General features: G+C 38.2%; 1 protein-coding gene across 4 annotated transcripts; it reads right to left on the bottom strand.

Annotated features, from left to right (window-relative positions):
- Window positions 1–3084: 3084 nt before the first annotated feature.
- Window positions 3085–21044, bottom strand: LOC110451533 (beta-1,3-galactosyltransferase 2-like). 4 transcript variants are annotated; one of them, XM_021499805.1, is made up of 2 exons: window positions 20875–21044; window positions 3085–4962 (listed from the first exon to the last, which is right to left on the bottom strand). In XM_021499805.1, the coding sequence occupies exon 2, from the start codon at window positions 4701–4703 to the stop codon at window positions 3147–3149; it is 1557 nt and encodes a 518-aa protein (XP_021355480.1). In that variant the 5' UTR covers window positions 4704–4962; window positions 20875–21044; the 3' UTR covers window positions 3085–3146. The 4 variants fall into 4 exon arrangements, with proteins under 4 accessions (XP_021355480.1, XP_021355403.1, XP_021355553.1 ...); XM_021499728.1 differs by lacking the exon at window positions 20875–21044 and adding an exon at window positions 13235–13767; XM_021499878.1 differs by lacking the exon at window positions 20875–21044 and adding an exon at window positions 12808–13135.
- Between the last annotated feature and the right edge of the window lie 350 nt (window positions 21045–21394).

Below are 21394 nucleotides of genomic sequence, written 5' to 3'. Positions count from 1 at the left end.
TATATTCAAGGTCACAGGGGTCAAATATGTTAAAAACTTTAAACAATTTCTTCTGAATAACCAAAATGCCCAGGGGGATGATATTTAGTCAGTAGCATACTAGGATCAAGGGCTACCAATTTTTTTAAATGGATGACCTTGAATCATATTCAAGGTCACAAGGAGCAAATATGTTCAAAATATTTAAACAACTTGTTCTGAATAACCAAAAGGCTCAGGATGTGTATATTTAGTCAGTAGCATGCTGGGATCAATGACTACCATGTTTGTTAAAGTGAATGACTTTGACCTATATTCAAGGTCACAGGGGTCAAATTTGTTCAAAATCTTTAAACGACCTCTTCTAAATAACCATGGGTCCCAGGATGTTGATACTTTGCAAGTTGCATCCTGAGATGAAAGGCTATAAAATTTGTTCAACATAATGACTTTGTTCGACTTTCAATCACAGGGATGAAATGTTTTAAAAAAAATAACAGGTTCTTTTGAATGAATTTTAATCATAGATACTGATATTTTGCCTGTAGCTTTATTTTAGATCACTTTTAAGGTTACAAGTGTGAGATTTATACCAGGTGAGCGATGCAGGCCCATTGGGCCTCTTGTCTAAGTTTCCTTTCGTGTGGATATCCCTCTGAAGTTATGACAATTGACTTCAAAATTGTTAATGTATCATCTGTAGATGAATTGATAACTGTGTTTCTTCAGGGAATGGTGTCCTAGCTTGATGTTGTAGCAAATTAAGTTGATTTACTGGTACTGTTTGTGATCACTTCTAGATGATCCCTGTGTTCATGTTGTGGGTGTTTCTTTGAAATTTTGGAAGATCTGTGAAATTTGATATCAATGTCAAGATCACTGTTTAACTTCGGTAGAGGCGTAATTTTTGCTGATGGTAATTTGTTTAGGGCAGGCATCCTGTATTTGTGTTGGACAGAATACGTAGTTTCGTCAAAATTTCTTGCGAAAGGGACACAACTCCTACACAACCTTTCGATTCATTCTACATGTACACCATTCCAGTGGCTTTGCTATAATGGATTTAATATGCATCTCGATTCTCCAAAGGGAAAAAAAATCTAACTATATTAGAATTTATTTTCCTTTCAAATTCTTCCACGTGCCAAACATTTGAAACACTCCGTAATGAAGATATAACATTAAGCACTGACCCGAAAAAAATCAGTCTAAGAGTAGTTGAAATTTCACATTGTAACAAGCATGGAAATTGGCCATGCCATATCGAAAGAAACTCCATTTTAAATCATCTTCAACGACTTTGCATGCAGATGATACTGTATGAAATGCCAACAGCGTATCTACGGTTTTTGAAAATTAAAAAAAAAAAAAAAATCGATTTTTCTTAAATTTCAAAATTTCTCCGTGTCTTAACTGAAAGATTATTCACATTTTACAAAAACATGTTTTCTTGTATAAGAAGACAATAATATTTTGAAGAATATCCATAGAACTCTTTAATAAGCAGTTACATAGCCTTGTTTCTCTCCCGAGCCATGGAAAGGGTACCTTATAAATAAGCTTAATCAGTTATACGTCCAAAATAGCAGTTTTGCTACTTTTTTAAATGTGTGAAAAAAAACCTCATGAGAGGTACATTCGCGTTTGCTAAGATCCCAGCCCTAATGGAAGTAAACAATGGGGAAAACAGGAGAATTCTGACACCCTATAGCCAGGCCAACCTCGTCTATCAAACTTGAAACCCTAGAGACTATTTACAGGTCGGAAACGTTTGTCTAGTAATGTTTGCTAATGTGGTCGTATTTGTGCCGGTAACCTAGCTCATATACGCTGTAATTCGATAATCGATTCTTATCATAATGAATTTCTGTTTGACACAAGCCGGTGTTTCCCGACCTTCGCTAGGTAAGGGTTATGCTCCGGTCCGCCTGCACTAAACTGCAGATCAAGCCCAGGGCCTGTATTCATGAAACCGTTTTCATGCTCAAGCATGGATTTTGTGCTCAAGTCAAATTTATTGTTTCAGTTATATATATTTTTTTTTAAATCTTGTTTTTTATACGGTTTCATGAATACGGGCCCTTGAGTATCGATGATGTTTTCCTAAATTAAAGGATGCCATTCTTGCACATGTGACATTCCTGCATGATAGTTTCGTTAGCAGAGACACTGCTGTTAGACGAAGCAAATAATGATATATACAGCGGCCAGGTTTTAACATCTGCTTTTCCCATTAACGATAAAACTAATATCTTTCCACTAAACAGCATGGCAAATAGACGAGTCCGCTAATTGGTCTGTTATCATGTGTGGTTTTTTTTTTATCGAAACACCTTTTAGTTTAAACATATCTTATTGATCCAATTATTCAAAAGGATTGGTAAACAAGTTAAAAGTTGGGATAGGAGATTGTAAAGGCGGAACACTCCAACCTATTTGCCTTGATATTACATATGATACATTTATCTTTATATAACTATGCGAAACACATATCGAAATTAATTCCACCACAATAATATCTGGACCCATCCTCGATATGTAGGGGTTACGCTCACTTTCGCTCTCTACACCCCTGGACTATGTCAGCAAAATTGAAGGCACAAAGACAGCTGTTTGATTGGTCTCCGGTAAATAAAACTGACCAATCCCTAGGCTGATACCTGTCCTTTGCACACCAGACTTCAAAGCCTGTCAATTTTTACCATTACGCGACTGCGAGATTCTTTTGATGTACACCAAAGGATCGAACTAGTCTTCTTGTCTCGTCAACGAAGTGGTACACACTGAGCCTTCAGTTTTTCTATGATATATTCCAGGGGTGCAGAGAGCGAAAGTGAGTGTAACCTCTGGATATCGAGGATGGGCGGCTGCAGACTGTTTTAAAACACGGTCAATGTTGATGTACTCGTTTCTATAAATGTTACATTATAGGTAAAAAGACGCCGGTACTACTTACGTATAAATACTTTTACATCACTTCTACAAATAGACACGTCAGGGAGACGGCTTTATATAAGATTTGCAATCTTGTTGCCAGGTCCTATTCCTAGTGTACTTGTTATATATGACGAATGAAATATGACAAAAGATCTGTTTTGAAAAACAAACAAAACCCCCACATAATGGAACAAACTTTTCAATAAATCTGATTTAATGTTTTTTTTTAATTATTCAGCTACACAACATGTCAACAGTACGATAGCGCTAATAGCTATACAGAAGCACAAAACAAAAATGGAGGCGTTAACGGGTTTATGTCTGACACGTCTGTAGGTCCGACCTCTTTTCTTTTTTATTATCCCTAGTGGACAAACTCTTTTGAGAAGTTCTGTTGCATTATGGGAGCACTCCTTCGCTATGGTAACCTTACTATGACCGTCGAGATAAGGGTCGTTACTGGCTTCTATACCCAATTTACGAGCCACAATGCCTAAATATACGTCGTCAATTCCCATATATTGCACATACGGAAAAGCAAATTTAAACCTTTTGGCTACATCAAAAGAAACAATGTAAGCACCACCGCCAACATAGGGCGGAAATTCGTCGTACGGATATTGCTTAAAGTTGAGGTACCATCGTTCATTTTTGTCTCGGTAAGGGGGCGCATGTTTGGCAAGCGTTCCCGCGTAAAGTCCTGAGCTTTGGTTCCTGTACGATGTCCTAACGTGCGCCGCCATGACAGTCATGTTTACAAGATAGTCGTCGTCAAGGAAAAGAATAGCATGCGCGCGACGACAATACTTGGTTGCCCAATTAAATGCCATGATTGTCTTGTATGTATTATTCATGTAATTGTCCACAAAGTTTTCCTGGATGATGTCGCGGTATTTCCTGCTTTCGTTGTCCACGACAAGCTGGTGGGACCGGTTGTATCCCAACATGAACACACGCCTCATATTGGAATCGTTGGTGGCCTGCCATAACGTTCGTAGCGCCATTCTTTGTGCCACATTGCCGACGAAAGATTTCACCAGCACTAGCACGTTCTTTGTCGCATTTGGTTTAAGCTTGAATGCACAGTTATACGGTTTATGGAGGTACCAGAAATTATGTGGATTGATGGGTTTGTGTTTTGTATATTCCAGTCCCTGAATCGTATCGTTCACTAGCGCCGCAATATTGATATCAAGAGGATACACGAAATTCACTTTATACGATAAATATATAGATTTTCGTTTCGCTTTGATTCCTTGATTTTCCACGTTTCCTTTAGAAACTACTGATGTATTACGTGGTTTACTATCTGATGACGTCATGTTAACCGGAGTTACGATCTTTCCGCTATTTGTAGCGCTCACGACTGTCCCATTAATTAATTTCTGTGATATATTGGACACTATGCTGAGATTATGAGTTAAATTTGACGGCGAATGTTTTGAATTGTGGTGTCCAGGTGACGTTTGAACAACTCTAGAATGATTATAATGCTTATGTTGGACTGGTTTCTCATTTATTGCTATTAACACGGGTTCTCGAACAAGTGTTTGGGCTCTTGTCACCGAGGAGACCAGATGGTGTTCTTTCAACTCACTTAGGTTACCGCTGTAGGGAACCATGGATAACGTCCGATATCGATCGGATGTGTTGAATATTTCCAATAGCAACGTACACAACCCGAACAACAATACTGTACAGGATACAACACAGAACGTCCGTCTCGTTCTCCGCATCGGACGAAACACTCGGATGTGAGCATACTTGTATCGCGTTAAAGCCCTCATCAAAACTGGCCTCTCTTCACCGTAGCTACTTCCGGCGTTGTTCCGTGGTAACTTTGTTACGACTGCGATTTTTTCTCAAATGTTCGTCGTTAAACACCATACTTATCATGTATGCAGACTCTGTTGTATTTTACATTATATATAGACTTCATAGATACGACGCAACAGACTTATTCACATAGTAACATCTACTTCCTGTTGAATTATATGTATTTCCGGTCGATGACTTCCGCTCGAATCCAGTTAAGCTTCAGTCATCCTGAAAATACAAATGAAAAAAGTGATATTATTTAAAACGATTTCATGAACGAAACGAGAATGCACAACAAATGAAGGTATAAGAATGAAGATTGACAGCACTCTGGAATGGATGTACCTCCAGGAGGAAAGAAATATAATTTGTATTTCTCTTGTCGGTACGGGGGTATAGACTTTTAAGTACATGGGGCAGCTAAACCCAAAATCAGTACATTAAGAATATGTAAATGGCATTTCAGATATGAGTTTTCCGTCAATTTCGGAACATTTCAAAAACATTTTAGTCAGCACGCAACTAGCAGACGAAATCTGGCGCCATTCAATAAAAGAAATTGCACAATGGACACTTTTTATTCGAGATGTCTACTTTTAATTTCTTTTTACCGATTTTAGCAGTACTAAACATTTCTAGTAAACTCGGTTCAAAGTGAATGTTTTACAACTTCCCTGACGAATGTATTCGTTAATACGACGTAGCCTCTTTCGAATCCACGTGTCACTTGTATTATTTATTGTTATTACTTTTCGATGAATGACCGAACACCGATGTGTTTGTACAAAGGAGTACATGGTAGTGTGCTTCAATGTCGTCTACAGGTTTCTCTCTGTGCACTTTGCTTAGAACGTTTAAAATAAGACGTAAATGGCACACGATGGTCAAACGGATGCTCAAACATAAACAGTTGTATACTGTATTTATCACATACCTGTTGAGTCTTGTTATAGTAATAAAGGCAATTTTCAGACCATGAAATACAACGTCCTGTATTGCACATGTGCAATACGGAATGTTGTATTTACCTACCAGCCGTAACTACTTTTTACGGGAATCCTCTTGCAATGGCGAACTGAAAAGTTCCCGGTACTTGCAAAAAATATCAAAGTTTATAAGATATTTGTATAGATCTCTACCAAATACGGAAGGTATGTGATAAAAGCAAGACCACACTTGTGTTTTTCTAACGAATCGGAAAGCACTCATTTATTGCGCGGACGTAAATATTCACTCGTGCGCTCCGCGCACTCGTGAATATATTCGTCCGCGCATTAAACTCGTGCTTTCTGATTCGTTAGAAAAGCACAAGTGTGTTGTCTTGCATATTTATCAAATATGTATATACATACACACACACAATACACAATTGCAGCTTTAAAAGTAATAAACAGTATAATCGATGCATGGAATAATGCTGTTGAGATATACAAATTGTAACCTGATATTCAGAGACACAGAGGGATTATAATGTAGCATAGGACATGAAGTGAGAGAAATGAAAGGTTTGAAGGACCCAAAATACAATATACGAGTCACAATGTGCGAGAATGAATGCATGTGATACCCTATTATTGTAGATGTTAACGCCTGTATAAATATTGTATTAACGTACCTTTCCATGTCTTCATGTAGAATGCGAACAAATAACATTTCAACTAATATCAATTCCACTCTTTTATTATAGCATGTTCAACAGTTTCTCACAGGCCAAATCTCTTTTTGCTACTCAAGTGTTTTTTTTTTAAAGCCCGTCAAAAAGCATGAATAATTGAGCACGACAAAGGGGAAACATTTAAAAGACCCTGCCATGCCAGGGTATACGTATTGTACGGTCTGTGTGGTATAGGTCAAACTGAAAACATACTCGTGACCATAAAACACCATATGCAAGTTACACGAGTCGCTTGTCGGGACATCGCCTTGGTATGCCTTTAATAAAAAGATACGCCAGCAACTGTAAAACATGTAATTAGCGTCCAGTCAGAGGAGATCGTACTCTCACGGCCGTAGGTTGGGGATAGAAAAGGCCTCCTGTACCCCACTGCATGTTACCCTAAGTGGCGCCTAATGTGGAGCGGTGACCACATTGGAACACCTGGGATCTGTCTTCATCTTCTCAAACTGCCTTACTGTTCCACGTCTTTCAATGACCTAAGCTGTTGATAGGACGTTAAACCCTATAAAACCGAACCTTCTCCCTAGACACCCGTCCTCATGTGACTTTAGGAGTTACAAGGAAGTTAAACACCAAACAAACATACACATAAACAAACACGGCTCCACACAGGGCCAGACATATTTTACACGTGCGTACAAGCTTCAGCGAGAAGATCAGTCCTTTTCCATGTAACAAGCGTATCACTGTGACATACTTTGACACATGTACACATAAGCTCTAATACGCAAATTATAGACAAGTTCGAGATATTGAACCAATTCACATAAAACGATATTCTGTATAGGACCATATGGACTATTCACCTGAAATGGATCTATAAGTGCTTGTCTTAGTAAGATACATCAACCATCATACCCTGCCTCCAACACACATACATACATACACACATGCACACATACACAACATACATGGAGTTACATCATTAAATGACATTTGATTTTAAAAACCAACGATTCACCGAGTTAAAACTTTCTATATTTCAAACATTACAGTAGAGTTCATTACATGCAAAATTACGAGGTTTCCCCCTTGTACTTTGATCAAATTATTAGAAGATGGAAAGTGGCGTTAAACAGTGATTAAACTGATCAATTGTTCTTTAATAACCGGAAGTTAAATAAAATAAGTCATACAGGAAGTGATATTTGTGAACACAGATATGAAGTTTAATGACAATTGGGTATGAAATGAAGTCTGCCGAGTGGCGACATCAGAAGCCTGGCTGTCGTAACGACTGTAACGTTGATACTGTTTTTGACCCTATAGAAGGTACATGTATGTAGAAACACAAAGCCATGTACGGTTTAGGTTAGTCAACACCTATCTGAAGTTTCTAGACGATAAAGTAGAACATAAACTCTGTACAGCGATGACACACACATTCTATTTATAGTAACAATGATCTTATTCAAAGTTTTGATCCTAATCTGTTCAAATGCAAACACGTACAGGGAAATATGTAATACACGGAGTCGCTCACCAATGAAGTCAGTCAGTAAGGAAGTCTTTAGACCGCTGATATTGTCAGGGGCACGCACGTTAATTACTTTTGGTCTACTAAGCTGTGTATCTAGGCCTATATGCAATTTGCTATATAAAAATCAGTGTGATACAGTAGAGAGAGAGTGACAGAGAAAGATATCGGTAATAAAATGAAAGTCATCATTTGATGTAAGGGTAAGGTATCGCGATGCATGTTAGGATACGAGATACAGTCTAGGATGAGGTAACGTGAGGCATGATGGGATACACTGTACAGAGGGATGGTTTTAAAGCGATGCACGCTGGGATATATTGTACGGAGAGTCTGGGATGAGGAAATGTAAGGCATTAAGGGATACGCTGTCTAGGGGGATGGTTGTAATGCCACGCATGTTGGGATACACTGTACAGTGTGTCTGGGATGAGGTAACGTAAGGCATTCAGGGATACGCTGTCTAGGGGGATGGTTGTAGTACAGTGTGTCTGGGGTGAGGAAACGTAATGCATTAATGGATACGCTGTCTAGGGGGATGGGTGTAGTACAGTGTGTCTGGGAGTTGTAGTTGTAGTACAGTGTGTCTGGTATGAGGAAACGTAAGGCATTAAGGGATACGCTGTTTAGAGGGAGGGTTGTAGTACAGTGGGTCTGGGATAAGGAAACGTAAGGCATTAAGGGATACGCTGCCTAGGGGGATGGTTGTAGTACAGTGAGTCTGGGATGAGGAAACGTAAGCCATTAAGCGATACGCTGTCTAGGGGGATGGGTGTAGTACAGTGTGTCTGGGAGTTGTAGTTGTAGTACAGTGTGTCTGGGGTGAGGAAACGTAATGCATTAATGGATACGCTGTCTAGGGAGATGGTTGTAGTACACTGTGTCTGGGATGAGGAAACGAAAGGCATTATGAGTTACACTGTCTAGGGGGATGGTTGCAGTACAGTGTGTCTGGGATGAGGAAGCGTAAGGCATTAAGGGATACGCTGTTTAGAGGGATGGTGGTAGTACAGTGTGTCTGGGATAAGGAAACGTAAGGCATTAAGGGATACGCTGTTTAGAGGGATGGTGGTAGTACAGTGTGTCTGGGATGACGAAACGTAAGGCTTTAAGGGATACGCTGTCTAGGGGGCTGGTTGCAGGACAGTGTGTCTGGGATGAGGAAACGTATGGCATTAAGGGATACGCTGTTTAGAGGGAGGGTTGTAGTACAGTGGGTCTGGGATAAGGAAACGTAAGGCATTAAGGGATACGCTGTCTAGGGGGCTGGTTGCAGGACAGTGTGTCTGGGATGAGGAAACGAAAGGCATTAAGGGATACACTGTCTAGGGGGATGGTTGCAGTACAGTGTGTCTGGGATGACGAAACGTAAGGCTTTAAGGGATACGCTGTCTAGGGGGATGGTTGCAGTACAGTGTGTCTGGGATGAGGAAACGTAAGGCATTAAGGGATACGCTGTTTAGAGGGATGGTTGTAGTACAGTGTGTCTGGGATAAGGAAACGTAAGGCATTAAGGGATACGCTGTCTAGAGGGATGGTTGTAATGCTACGCATGTTTGGATACACTGTACAGTGTGTCTGGGATGAGGCAACGTGTAAGGCATTAAGGGATAAGCTGTGTAGAGGGATGGTTGTAATGCTACGCATGATGGGATACATTGTACAGAGGGATGATATAAAGTGAAGCATAATAGGATGCACACAGGGAATCAAGTTATATCCGGCATGATATGGGATACAAATTATAGGGGATGTGGTAACATGTGGCATTATGGGATATAAGTGTAACAGGAAAGAGAATAGTGTGATTCTCGGATAGTCGGACGCTCTTCCCTAAGCTAAAGGGAAATTCCATCTGGCTCGAAGCTAAAAGACGACTGAACAATTGTGTAAAGTTAAAACTGCAACACTCCTTCCCGCTTTTCAAATGTGTTCGCACTCGAACACCATAACCCAGGTTACAACTACCTATCACCGCAGGAAGGGTCACAGACACCATTTGTAACAGGACAGAGAAGAGTGTGTTTCCACCGGGGATCGAACCCAAGATCCCTAGATTCAGGGGCGGGTCAAGGTGAGGGCGTTTTGGGCGTACGCCCCCCCCCCCCTTTTTTTATATCTTAATCTGCTAATATTGTATTGAATATGGCAATTTATCATATTCATTAATTAAACACTTAAACACCCTGACACTTTTACTATAAAATATACATGCTCCAAGTCAGGAACCGTTACATTAGTGCATTTCAAAATATTTTTTTATGTTTTTTAGCAAAAAAAAGGTCAAAACATTTTTTCGCCTCGCTCCGCTCGGCAAAACAAAGATTCTACGACCCCTCTTTCAAATATCCTAGAAACGCCCCTGAGATTCCTAGTCGGACGCATTGCCACTGAGCTAAAGGGAAATTCCCTCTAGTCCGAAGCTAAAATCTGCCATACTAGGTATCGAGGTAACAATTGAAACAGCATTATGGGATATACGGCAAAGAGGGATGATGTTAAGTGAGGCATGGTGAGATACACGGTACAGGCAGATGGGAAATTATTTAGACATTTTAGAATATACGACACAGAGGGATGATGTTGAGTGAGGCATGATGAGATACACGGTACAGAGGGATGGGGAATTATTTAGACATGCTAGAATATACGACACAGAGGGATGATGGAAAGTGAGGCATGATGGGATACACGGTACAGAGGGATGGGAAATTATTTAGACATTTTAGAATATACGGCACAGAGGGATGATGGAAAGTGAGGCATGATGAGATACACGGTACAGACAGATGGGAAATTATTTAGACATTTTTGAATATACGGCACAGAGGGATGATGGAAAGTGAGACATGATGAGATACACGGTACAGACAGGTGGGGAATTATTTAGACATTTTAGAATATACGGCACAGAGGGATGATGGAAAGTGAAGCATGATGGGATACACGGTACAGACAGATGGGAAAGTATTTAGACATGCTAGAATATACGACACAGAGGGATGATGTTGAGTGAGGCATGATGAGATACACGGTACAGAGGGATGATGTTAAGTGAGGCATGGTGAGATACACGGTACAGGCAGATGGGAAATTATATAAAAATGCTAGAATATACGGCACAGAGGGATGATGGAAAGTGAGGCATGGGGAGATACACGGTACAGGCAGATGGGAAATTATATAAAAATGCTAGAATATACGGCACAGAGGGATGATGGAAAGTGAGGCATGGTGAGATACACGGTACAGACAGATGGGAAATTATTTAGACATGCTAGAATATACGACACAGAGGGATGATGTTAAGTGAGGCATGGTGAGATACACGGTGCAGGCAGATGGGAAATTATCTATACATGCTAGAATATACGGCACAGAGGAATGATGGAAAGTGAGGCATGGTGAGATACACGGTACAGGCAGATGGGAAATTATTTAGACATGCTAGAATATACGGCACAGAGGGATGATGGAAAGTGAGGCATGATGGGATACACGGTACAGGCAGATGGGAAAGTATTTAGACATTTTAGAATATACGGCATAGAGGGATGATGTTAAGTGAGGCATGATGGGATACACGGTACAGGCAGATAATAATAATAATAATAATATGTATTCGGTAAAAGCAAGATACAGGTACAAATATCACATAAGATCACAGATTTCAATTGCATAATAATCACAGATTTATCACAGTATTTAGCTTATCACATCAAAGTTAATATCACAAATTTTGGAGCACTATAATTACAATGTATCTGTTTGACTAAGCTTTAACCTAGGATATCCCATGAAAGCTGGGTGGCAGCTTATTTCCAATGGGGTCCTCTAGTATAGATCTTAATTACTTAGATAAAAAAAGGTCCTAAGGATTTGACCTTATAATATGAATATAAGATGGTATAATTTCTCGTAATAATATATATATGAATNCTGTTAAGTGAGGCATTATGAGATACACGGTATAGACAGTTGAGGTTAATTGATATTGGAAAGAAAAGGTTATACGTCAATGAGAATGATGTGCTTTGGATATCATACATATTTCACTGAGCTGGGGCCTCTCGTTGGCATTATAATGTACTTTGACATTATGTACGAAGTGAGATGGGATCATGGCTATATATAGTCTTTCCTAACAAAAGCCAATTTTCCACATTTCGCAAATATCCATTAGTTTGTGTGCGACCCTTTGTTTTTATTGCACGCCTAGGACTGGGAATGTCCTTGTCTTTGCTGTATACTGTAACAATTCAGTTGTAACCCTAGCTACGTCGACATACCTGTTTTAAAAAGTCCGACATACCAGCTGGCTACTAGATCGTGTCGGGCATACGACTCTCGTTACAAATCTTTGTCAGTCACACGTAGACATCACCCTTAAGCTTTTGAGGGTGGGGTTACAGCAATACAAATACAGTTTAGGGACGGAAGTAGGAGTGTGTGTGTGTGTGTGGGGGGGGGTTACAACAATACATTGTTAGGGACGGAAGTAGGAGGGAGTGTTTTACCTGGTAGGGGTTGGGTTAACTAGCCGAATTTCGCAATAGCTACAGGATATATGTAATTACTAAAATTTGACTGTCTGTTGTTTTTATTGTGCAAATGGTATAACACGAATACTGAAGATTGCATAAAGATAACAAACGTATGAAAAAACGTAGCTCTAAGCTGAATACACAATATGGGTTCATTATAAGTTGTCAAATTTGTTACGCATCATACAGTTTTATGTCAACAGCTAACTTATCACGGATCGTATTTTCATATCACAAAAGACCAATACCAATCTTATTATGATAATTTACATAATTTTTAAGATAAAACTACATCAGGTGAATACCGTGATATCTGACTGTCTCAGGAATAGAAAGATTGCATAATGAACACTACCGTGTATAGGGTTACATACTTACAGTGTGCTTAAATCACAGTGTAAATATCCCGATCTTGACCAGGAGCGTGTATACACATCCAGCACACGTATTGTAAGCGAGTACAATGGGTATTCATGTGAAAGATGTCCTCGGGTCCATGTATACACGTTTACGTGTGTGTGTGTGTGTCAACCCTACAGCTGTCACATCCGTCAACTTCACATCTACGTCAATAAATCTGATTGTCTGACTAATACATCACACGGCAGTCGGACGCTGGTATATATATATGTGCGTCTTCTAGCGCACTGAGCGCGTGCGGTGGGTCAATAATTCCAGGGATCTCGTCCACTGTCCCCGTACAACTAGATATCAGAGATTGTGACCTAATGTGTTATTAACTATTCATGCTATTAATAAACTTACTTTGCCCATTACGTCAATTTTATCCCCAATATTTACCTGTACATGGATCAATAAATCTGCTCGCGAGGTCCTTTCTCTCCATCTCAGATTCACGCCTTTGGCATCTGATATTCTCCAGTTTGTAAACCATCCGTGAAAAATAATGTTCATATTGCGACTGAATTTTTAGATCAATGGGGATCATTTTCCAGTATAACTTTCTCTCCGTATCACAGTCTAATCTTAGTACTACGGGTACGTACAATACAGGCTACTCATGCGGGACAAACCATGTGACGCCACGTCAGTATAAAAGAAAGAAGACTTGGAGTCTTTTTAACTCAACAATAAAGCTACTGTCGACACCAGTCAAACATATCCAATTCGTAAGTTAGACAAAGAAATCGTGTTCGGCTACGGCAAGAAACAGTGATCCTCGGTACTACCACGGACTTGGACTTATCTGATCCCGTGGTATTACAAGGGCACACCTTTAAACGTCGGTCTGGATCATTGTGCTTTAGTCATTGATCGCCAAAATTATCCACGAGTTATATCGTCTATACTGTTAATTCTTATAAACAACTAACTACAAGAATTTTGTATAAATGTATGTATACACGGACGTATGGCAAAGGAGACCCGTATGTATTAACTCGAGCCATACGTACATGTTATTGATTATCGAATATAGTATGTTAATATTAGCAGCCATTTGTTTAATGACCCATAATGCAAGGGTTAGAACAACATCGATAAAAAACAACTCCGAATCAATATATTTTGTTGAAATGTAGAAAATATTCATATTTTAATACACACACATATGTGTTTGATTATTTTCTGGTGAATATTTTGATTATAAGAAGCCTGTGTATTCAGATACCCTGTTAGCTGTTTATCACGTCTCAATAATTATAAAGACGAGCACCATGGCCTATCATGTTCAACAGCTATGGTCATTAAGAACGGTCTCCCCTGTGTGCAAGATACATGCGTGTAGTGTATGCGTGTGTGTGTGTGTGTTTTGGGAGGCTGCGATATGTTCGTATTTGTCTCCTTGTAATAGCGCCGAACTAGGTTGGTTGGTTGGTTGATGGGTTTATCGACTCCTTTTCACGGGAGGAGCCCGTGTTCTGGCGTCTTGAGGGGGTAAGTCTCCAGCTTACCGGGCCCTCGCGGTGATTCGAAATGACCTTGCCCGTCCAGATCACGCCCTAAGGTCGGTCAGCTCCTTAGATGCGGATAGGCTGTCAGTTACATACAGCACGTATACGGGAGCGTGGAACACGTCCTTTAAACAGCTTCACCATCCGCCTATGAGCGCCGAACTATTACTGGTGCCGACTTTATAGTGCTACCTCATGATCACTGAAACATACAGCCGAAGACACCCAGCAGGACACCCCACCCGGTCACATGATACTGACAACGGGCTGGTTCAGTCGTCCCACTCCCAAATTGGTGAGCGTTAAGCGGGAGTATAGAAACTACCATTTTAGAGGAGAAAAACGGAACGAAGCGAAATAGAACGAAACGAAATGGACGAAACGAAAGAGAACGTCAATTTACGAAATGCGAATTTTAAACGTAGTATTCAATTCAGGCTAGGGTAAATAAATGGTGGGACATTTCTGTCATAATCCAGTTATTTAAAATCGTGTTACAGAAAATGACTTGTTGAGATCAGTATTGTATTGATACCAGACTGTCCTTTCGATGTCTCTGTAATAAATCGATATGACCTTGTCTCTGTGTATAGCTACACGGTCTTACATTAGCTTAATTCAAACTACTTAAGGCCGTGTCATAAGCTTTAAGAGACTAAAGGTTGATTCGGGTGTGGTAAACACTGTTCCATTCTGTATCTCTGAAACGCACGTGACGTCACATTAAAACCCACGACAGGGAAACTCTTAGGATTTGAGAGCAGTGGGCTTTTTCAGCAATTTTAAATCAATATATATATATCGTGCTATACACTCTTGGCGTAACACCCCAAATACATGTGCATTATCTTTTGATAAAAAGTTGTTGTTCCAAACATTTTTTATGGTAAATGGACAGTACACATCAATCATTTACTTGACAATATTGATTCATTAAGAATAAAATGTAGAGTGGTGACAAGGACTCTTCGTTTACAAATCTGAAGAAACAAGACAGATGTTTTGTAATACCGTCTCTTTTTGTATCGTCTATAAAAGAAGATAAATATCTATATATCGTTATACTTTTTGTGTTGTGTTGTGTTGTTGTCCTGTCAACATGAATAAACAGTTCCCCTGATGAACCTCTAAGGAGGAGAAAGCGCTAGGGAAGTCGAAGAAACTCTTTTCATATATATATATTTAACCATCACAATGACTTTGAAATGTTTTTCTGATTATATATAGTTATATATAGTTGGAGATATATGGGTTGTTATATCTCTAACCGTAACGGACCGCGGTGAATCAGTGGTTAAGGCGTCTGACCTACTTTATCACTATATATAGCCCTCAGTTCAATGTATTACCTAATGCATATTGCATATAGGCGTACAGAAATATACATATAGATGAATACGTTACAAATATCTTGTACAATGGCGGAGAACATATTCAATACTATAGATTCAGTTCCATATATGATAATTACAAATTCATGAACTAGTCATAAGTTGGGGAAAACTTTAAGGTTTTCCTAAGGTAACTTAGCGGACTCTCATGAAGCATAATTTAGTTGTTTATGAAATAACGCAAATAAAGCCTTAATCTAACCGAATTTCTAGGAAATGACAAAACTTCAAAGTCAATCATACAACCTCAACATGAAGGTAGAACGAGTACTATATATTATATAATGAAATGAGATTATAACTCATTGTGAAGTAAAAGACATGGATCTCAATCGCATTATACAGTAACAAAAGGTTTATAGCAAGACTTTGATACAGCTTATATTTCATAACATACGACTTCTCTTAACAGTTGCTTGAATCAAGTACTTACGCAAATTTCTAATAAGTTTAAAATTATTGCTAGACAATAGCTCTATTAATTTAAACAAAGAAGGACGAATACGATAATATGGCTTGATATACGATACTCTTAATTCTAAAAATACAGGATACATAAGAATTATTTCAAGGTATTAAGTACAAAAATTGCATCTCTGGTACCACTCCCGGGCTTAAAATCAAACTGAGCATCTGTAATTACATTCTCGCTTTCGCTCCACTTTAACATTCGTTTATTCAAGAGTGAGGTAAAGAACTTGGCCATATGACTTACTAACGTGATTCCCCTATAAGTATTTACGCCGTTTTTATCAACCTTTTTATGCAGAGGTATAACAACTCCTTCTGACCAAGCTTTAGGAAAGTATCCTACCTGTTATATATGGTATTAAACAACTACTGGAAAACTGGTGCAAAAACATCTATATACTCAATAAAATATTCATTAATGACATTGTCTAGACCGGCGGATTTACCTTTGGATGACCCTTTCATTGAAACTAATAATTCATCAAGACTGAAATCGTCATCAAGCTCAGTGTAAATACATTCGTTATCAACTTCAACTTGCTCAACATTGACGGGAGAAAAGTCAACTGAATTGTTGGCAATATCTTTAAAATATTGGTAAAAATCATTTAAAACCAGATTTCCGGAATCACAAAGTCTTACGTGTAGAAAAACTACTATAAAAAAACTTTTGGATCATTTTTTCTCAAAAAATCTAACATATCGCCCTTCATTCCGAAAATAAGCTCTTCACCCTCGCCTCGTAGGTCTTGTATTTCTTCTTTTCACGAACTAAGTTTACTCTATTGCTAACAGTTCTACATATATTAAAAGATCTTAAAGCGTTTCTATATATTCTACGTAAACGTTTACATTCGTTATCAAACCATGGTTTACTTGACATTACGTCTAGACTTCTGATGACAAGAACGGTTACAAGTACGTATACGTTTCTCGAAACAGCCCTCATCCACTGGGTTCCGGGTAAGAAGCCTTTACCACCAAAACATGACACGTCCTTAAATGACCGTAAAACACAAACAAACCAAATATGACATTCAGATGTCTTTGGAACTTAAAGTACGGATGTCGCGGTGAATTGACCTTCATTTTTTTTATCATCGTTTCGTTCTGTTACAATTTGGCTATCTTCGTATCGATTAGTTTCGCAATTTGTAGGTGCCAATTATTTTTGTATAAATGACACAGAATAGTCACATTGTCGGAACAATTGTGATATTTTTTTTGGTCTCAAGATCACAACTGGGAAATTATATCACAAATTCAGGGAAGGTCCTGGAATTTGAGAGCAGTGGGCCATTTCAGCAATTTTTAGACAATATCAAAATTAAGAGGGTCCATTCTATATAAAAGTAAAAGAAAATAGAAACATGCAGGGGTCAATTTCATTTTAGAGGGGTCAATGGCCCCATGGCCGCCTCCAGGATGATCTCTGCAAATTAACCATACAACTTTTAACCTCCCTTTAATTGGTGAACATTGAACCAATCTACGTGTAAAACCATAAGGATACAATGAACTATCACAATCTACGACTGCAATGTATATTTATGCATTGAACTGCTTTCAGTTGGCATTCATAGGTAACATTAATGCCAACTGGACATAGGCATTCAATGAAGCGCGCTAGCGCTTCATGTTGGATTTGCCTTTGTCCAGTTGGAATTCATTTTTCCTATGAATGCCAACTGAAAGCAGTTCAATACTTATATTTACCATTTTTGGAATCTGTTCATCTCATAGAAAACTCAATTACATTTACTATTTAGTAAAAATCATGTGTGTATCGTTTATCCTTGTTCAATGAATAGAACAGCCATCGCCCAGGGAGGGTCAGTGGTATCCAACCTAATAATTATGACGTCATAATAATGATGACGTCAACAATCGGTCCATGACATTCATAGACTATATGAATGCCAACTGAATGTGGTAGGGTTATAAAGTGGCAATGCCATACGATGGTAAATATATTTGTAACAATGAGCAGTACAACGAATGAAATGAAGCACACAAACTCTAAACCATGTATTGATTTACATATAATTTATGTGCAGGATTACGGACAAGATTCATTACACGCTTACACGCCGCTATATTCGATTTATCTGCAATCCAGTTCAGAATGCACTTGATTGCTGAACAATATCACTTTAATAGTGACGAAGACAATCACATTCATCAATATTACGTCAGTGTCATAAGTCGACTGAGATCTGTCACGACCTGTTACTCCGTGTTTGGTAATTAACAATGTCTCCAGTCTGTTATTTTGTATTGGATAAGTAACAGAAATATACTGGGTAAATCCATTATTCATTAATGACACAAGCGTTCGTTAAGTAATAGATCGAATTACTTTTCTGATTCAGATTGTTGCCAATCTGATTAAAACCAGATCTTTGATTCCACTCCCAGTCAACGTTTAGAGTATCGGGAAGTGCATGGAATCAAAGATCTGGTTTTATATCAGATTGGATTGTTGCATATTAAGCAGCATTTTAGCAGAGACGTTTATAAATACAGAGATTGGCAACTCTCGCTGATCTCGCAAAATCACGCATGATCTACGAGTGTTTGTTTTGACAGCTTATCGACCTGGTGACGATAGTCTGGTCAGTGAGTTACCTGTGTGAGAGTTCGATCGTGTATTCGTTAGTTCGTGTCAACATGTCACTTATCCTAGATATATGGATCATATAAAGAAGCTGGTTAGAAATATAATGTTATATCTGAATACGTTTTTGAAATAAAAAGATGAACGAGAAAGGAGTGTCGGTGTCATGAAAGGAATTAACTCTCGCACATCACAGCCGCCATTTTCACATGGTTTTTTTAATGTGTATTTTCAGAACTCAATTATCAAACTTTGCAGGTATTGTAACAACCTCATTTTAATTTCCTGGTTAGAAATATTATCATATAACTAATTTCTGAAAACTTTTTTGAAATTGTCTAAAGAAAAAACCCGGAGATAGTGTTCAAAATTTGTCATGATAGAAATAACCCTCAAAATCAGAGCCGCCATTTTAACTTGATTTCTCAGAAAAACCTGTCTTTTCACAGCTGAATTATGAAACTTTGCAAGTATTGTAACAACCTCATTTAAATTTCCTGGTTAGAAATATTATCATATAATTAATTTCTGAAAACTTTTTTGAAATTGTCTAAAGAACAAAAACGGAGATAGTGTTATCCTGAAGCCAGAATAATTACCGATATGTAAACACAGCCACGATGTGCAATCTTTCGATGTTTGGGGTTTTCTAAACTTAATCATTCAAGTTTACATTCAATGTAGCACTCCCAAACCGCATGGAAATCTCAGCTACATTTTGTAGCTACGTACGGTTTTAATGTTACGTTGATTTGCGATGTTTTCTCATGGCATAATTATGATTTGAGTTGAATGCAGCGAACCGCATATCCAATATGGCGCAGGTGAAGCGTAACTCTCGATACCAGTGACCAATGGTAAGGCCAAGAGCAAGTTGCCAATCTCTGTATTATACGTCTCTGATGTTAGTAAAGAATAAATTATACTGCATGGGGAGATAACATACTGTTTGGGTTTAACGGCCCATCGACGGCTGTGGTCATTTAGGGCCATTGTGATTTATTTATTTATTCTATTTTTCAAACAAACATGTAAGTAGCGAGGATAAAATCAGATAAAAAGTTCATTTTAAAAGCATTCGAATTGTATGTGTAGATAATTAAAATAAAAAGGGGGTTAAAATAATAAAAGAGATAACGAATAGATGATATATATGGACTATGTGATATGTATAACAGAACTTAGCGTCAAAAGGGGTAAGGTGGGTTAAAAGACATCAGAGTCTATAGAATAGACCGATGTCTTTCACAAAGTATTTAAAATAATGCCTTCAACTCCACGGAACTGAAAAGAGTTTTCGTTTCCGAGACTCGAAAGTAGTTATCACGATTGTGATTAAAATCGGAACATTCTATTAAAAATGTTCCACTGTAAATGAAGTGTCACATGTGTGGAGATAACACACATATCATTTAATGATATGCAGATTTATATATTTACATATATATTTTTTCAATATGATTAGGCAACAATCGTCATCAAATAAATTAATTTATCATTATTTAATATTTATGTATCTATCCATATATACTGATATCCTTTTGATGGAGCAAAACAAGTGTATCCCGCTTTGTTTGGTTTCAGATTAATCTGAATAGTAAAGAAATATTCAAACGGTTTCTAGTGATTTGCCTAAATTTTGATCTCTTTACACGCTTTTTAGTCGAATCATCACATGAAAACACAAACAAAGCTGATCAACTTACATTTAAAAAATACATATAATGTAAAGAACACGTAGAAAAGTAGTTTCAAATTCAATTTTACAGCAATTTTGTTGGTGACCATGCAGTGTGAATAAACATGCAGAGAAAGACATTTTTCAGAATTCCTGTCATTAATTTTAAGATGACTGAAAAATTGGCCAGTTCAGCAACTTGTAACGGGCCTTTTTAACAGAACGCGGTCAGTGGCACCGATTATAGCCTACCTCTCATAACTATGCATGGCAGCATGAAGCGCGTGTCAATCTGTGAAGTGTAAAAGACGACCATTTCTTAGACATTAAAAAACCCACGGGTTTTCGTATATTGCATTGCGATTACTTACCTTCTATGATGCCATGGACTTAGTTTATTTGGTCCTTTTCTTTTCCTTTACTTGCATTCACTTCTCTACGACACGGTAGACACTATTTTCTATGAGTATCAAGAAAACGCACAGTATCGCGAAAGTCGAAATTAAATGTCCTTACAAAGTCAACAAAAATCAGGGTTACCAAAGCGCTTCCATATCGTTGTGAATGATTAAATTCGAACACGTAAGGCGGTCCTTATTTCCGGTTGGTCGACGAAAATTAATTTCAGTGCAGGGGCGTGTTACTCAAGCATTTTGTTGGGTCATTTTTATATTACCCAAACATTTTAGCTAAGTCAGTATCTTTAATTCAAGTTTGTTATATTTCTACAATTAACTGTTTAAAAAAAAAATGATGTTGAGTTTTCTTACACGTTTGACATTCGATTCGGTTTTGTTGTCTTTGTTGGGATACACTTAGAATAAAATAAAAAAGGTCCTGCTTTGTCGAATATTGAATTGACCTAGGTGAAGGGTATAACATACATGTAGG

The sequence above is a fragment of the Mizuhopecten yessoensis genome, unplaced genomic scaffold (assembly GCF_002113885.1).
Source record: "Mizuhopecten yessoensis strain PY_sf001 unplaced genomic scaffold, ASM211388v2 scaffold81, whole genome shotgun sequence".
Taxonomy (NCBI): domain Eukaryota; kingdom Metazoa; phylum Mollusca; class Bivalvia; order Pectinida; family Pectinidae; genus Mizuhopecten; species Mizuhopecten yessoensis.
Note: the sequence above shows the minus strand (reverse complement) of the source record. Positions and strands in the feature narration are given on the sequence as shown.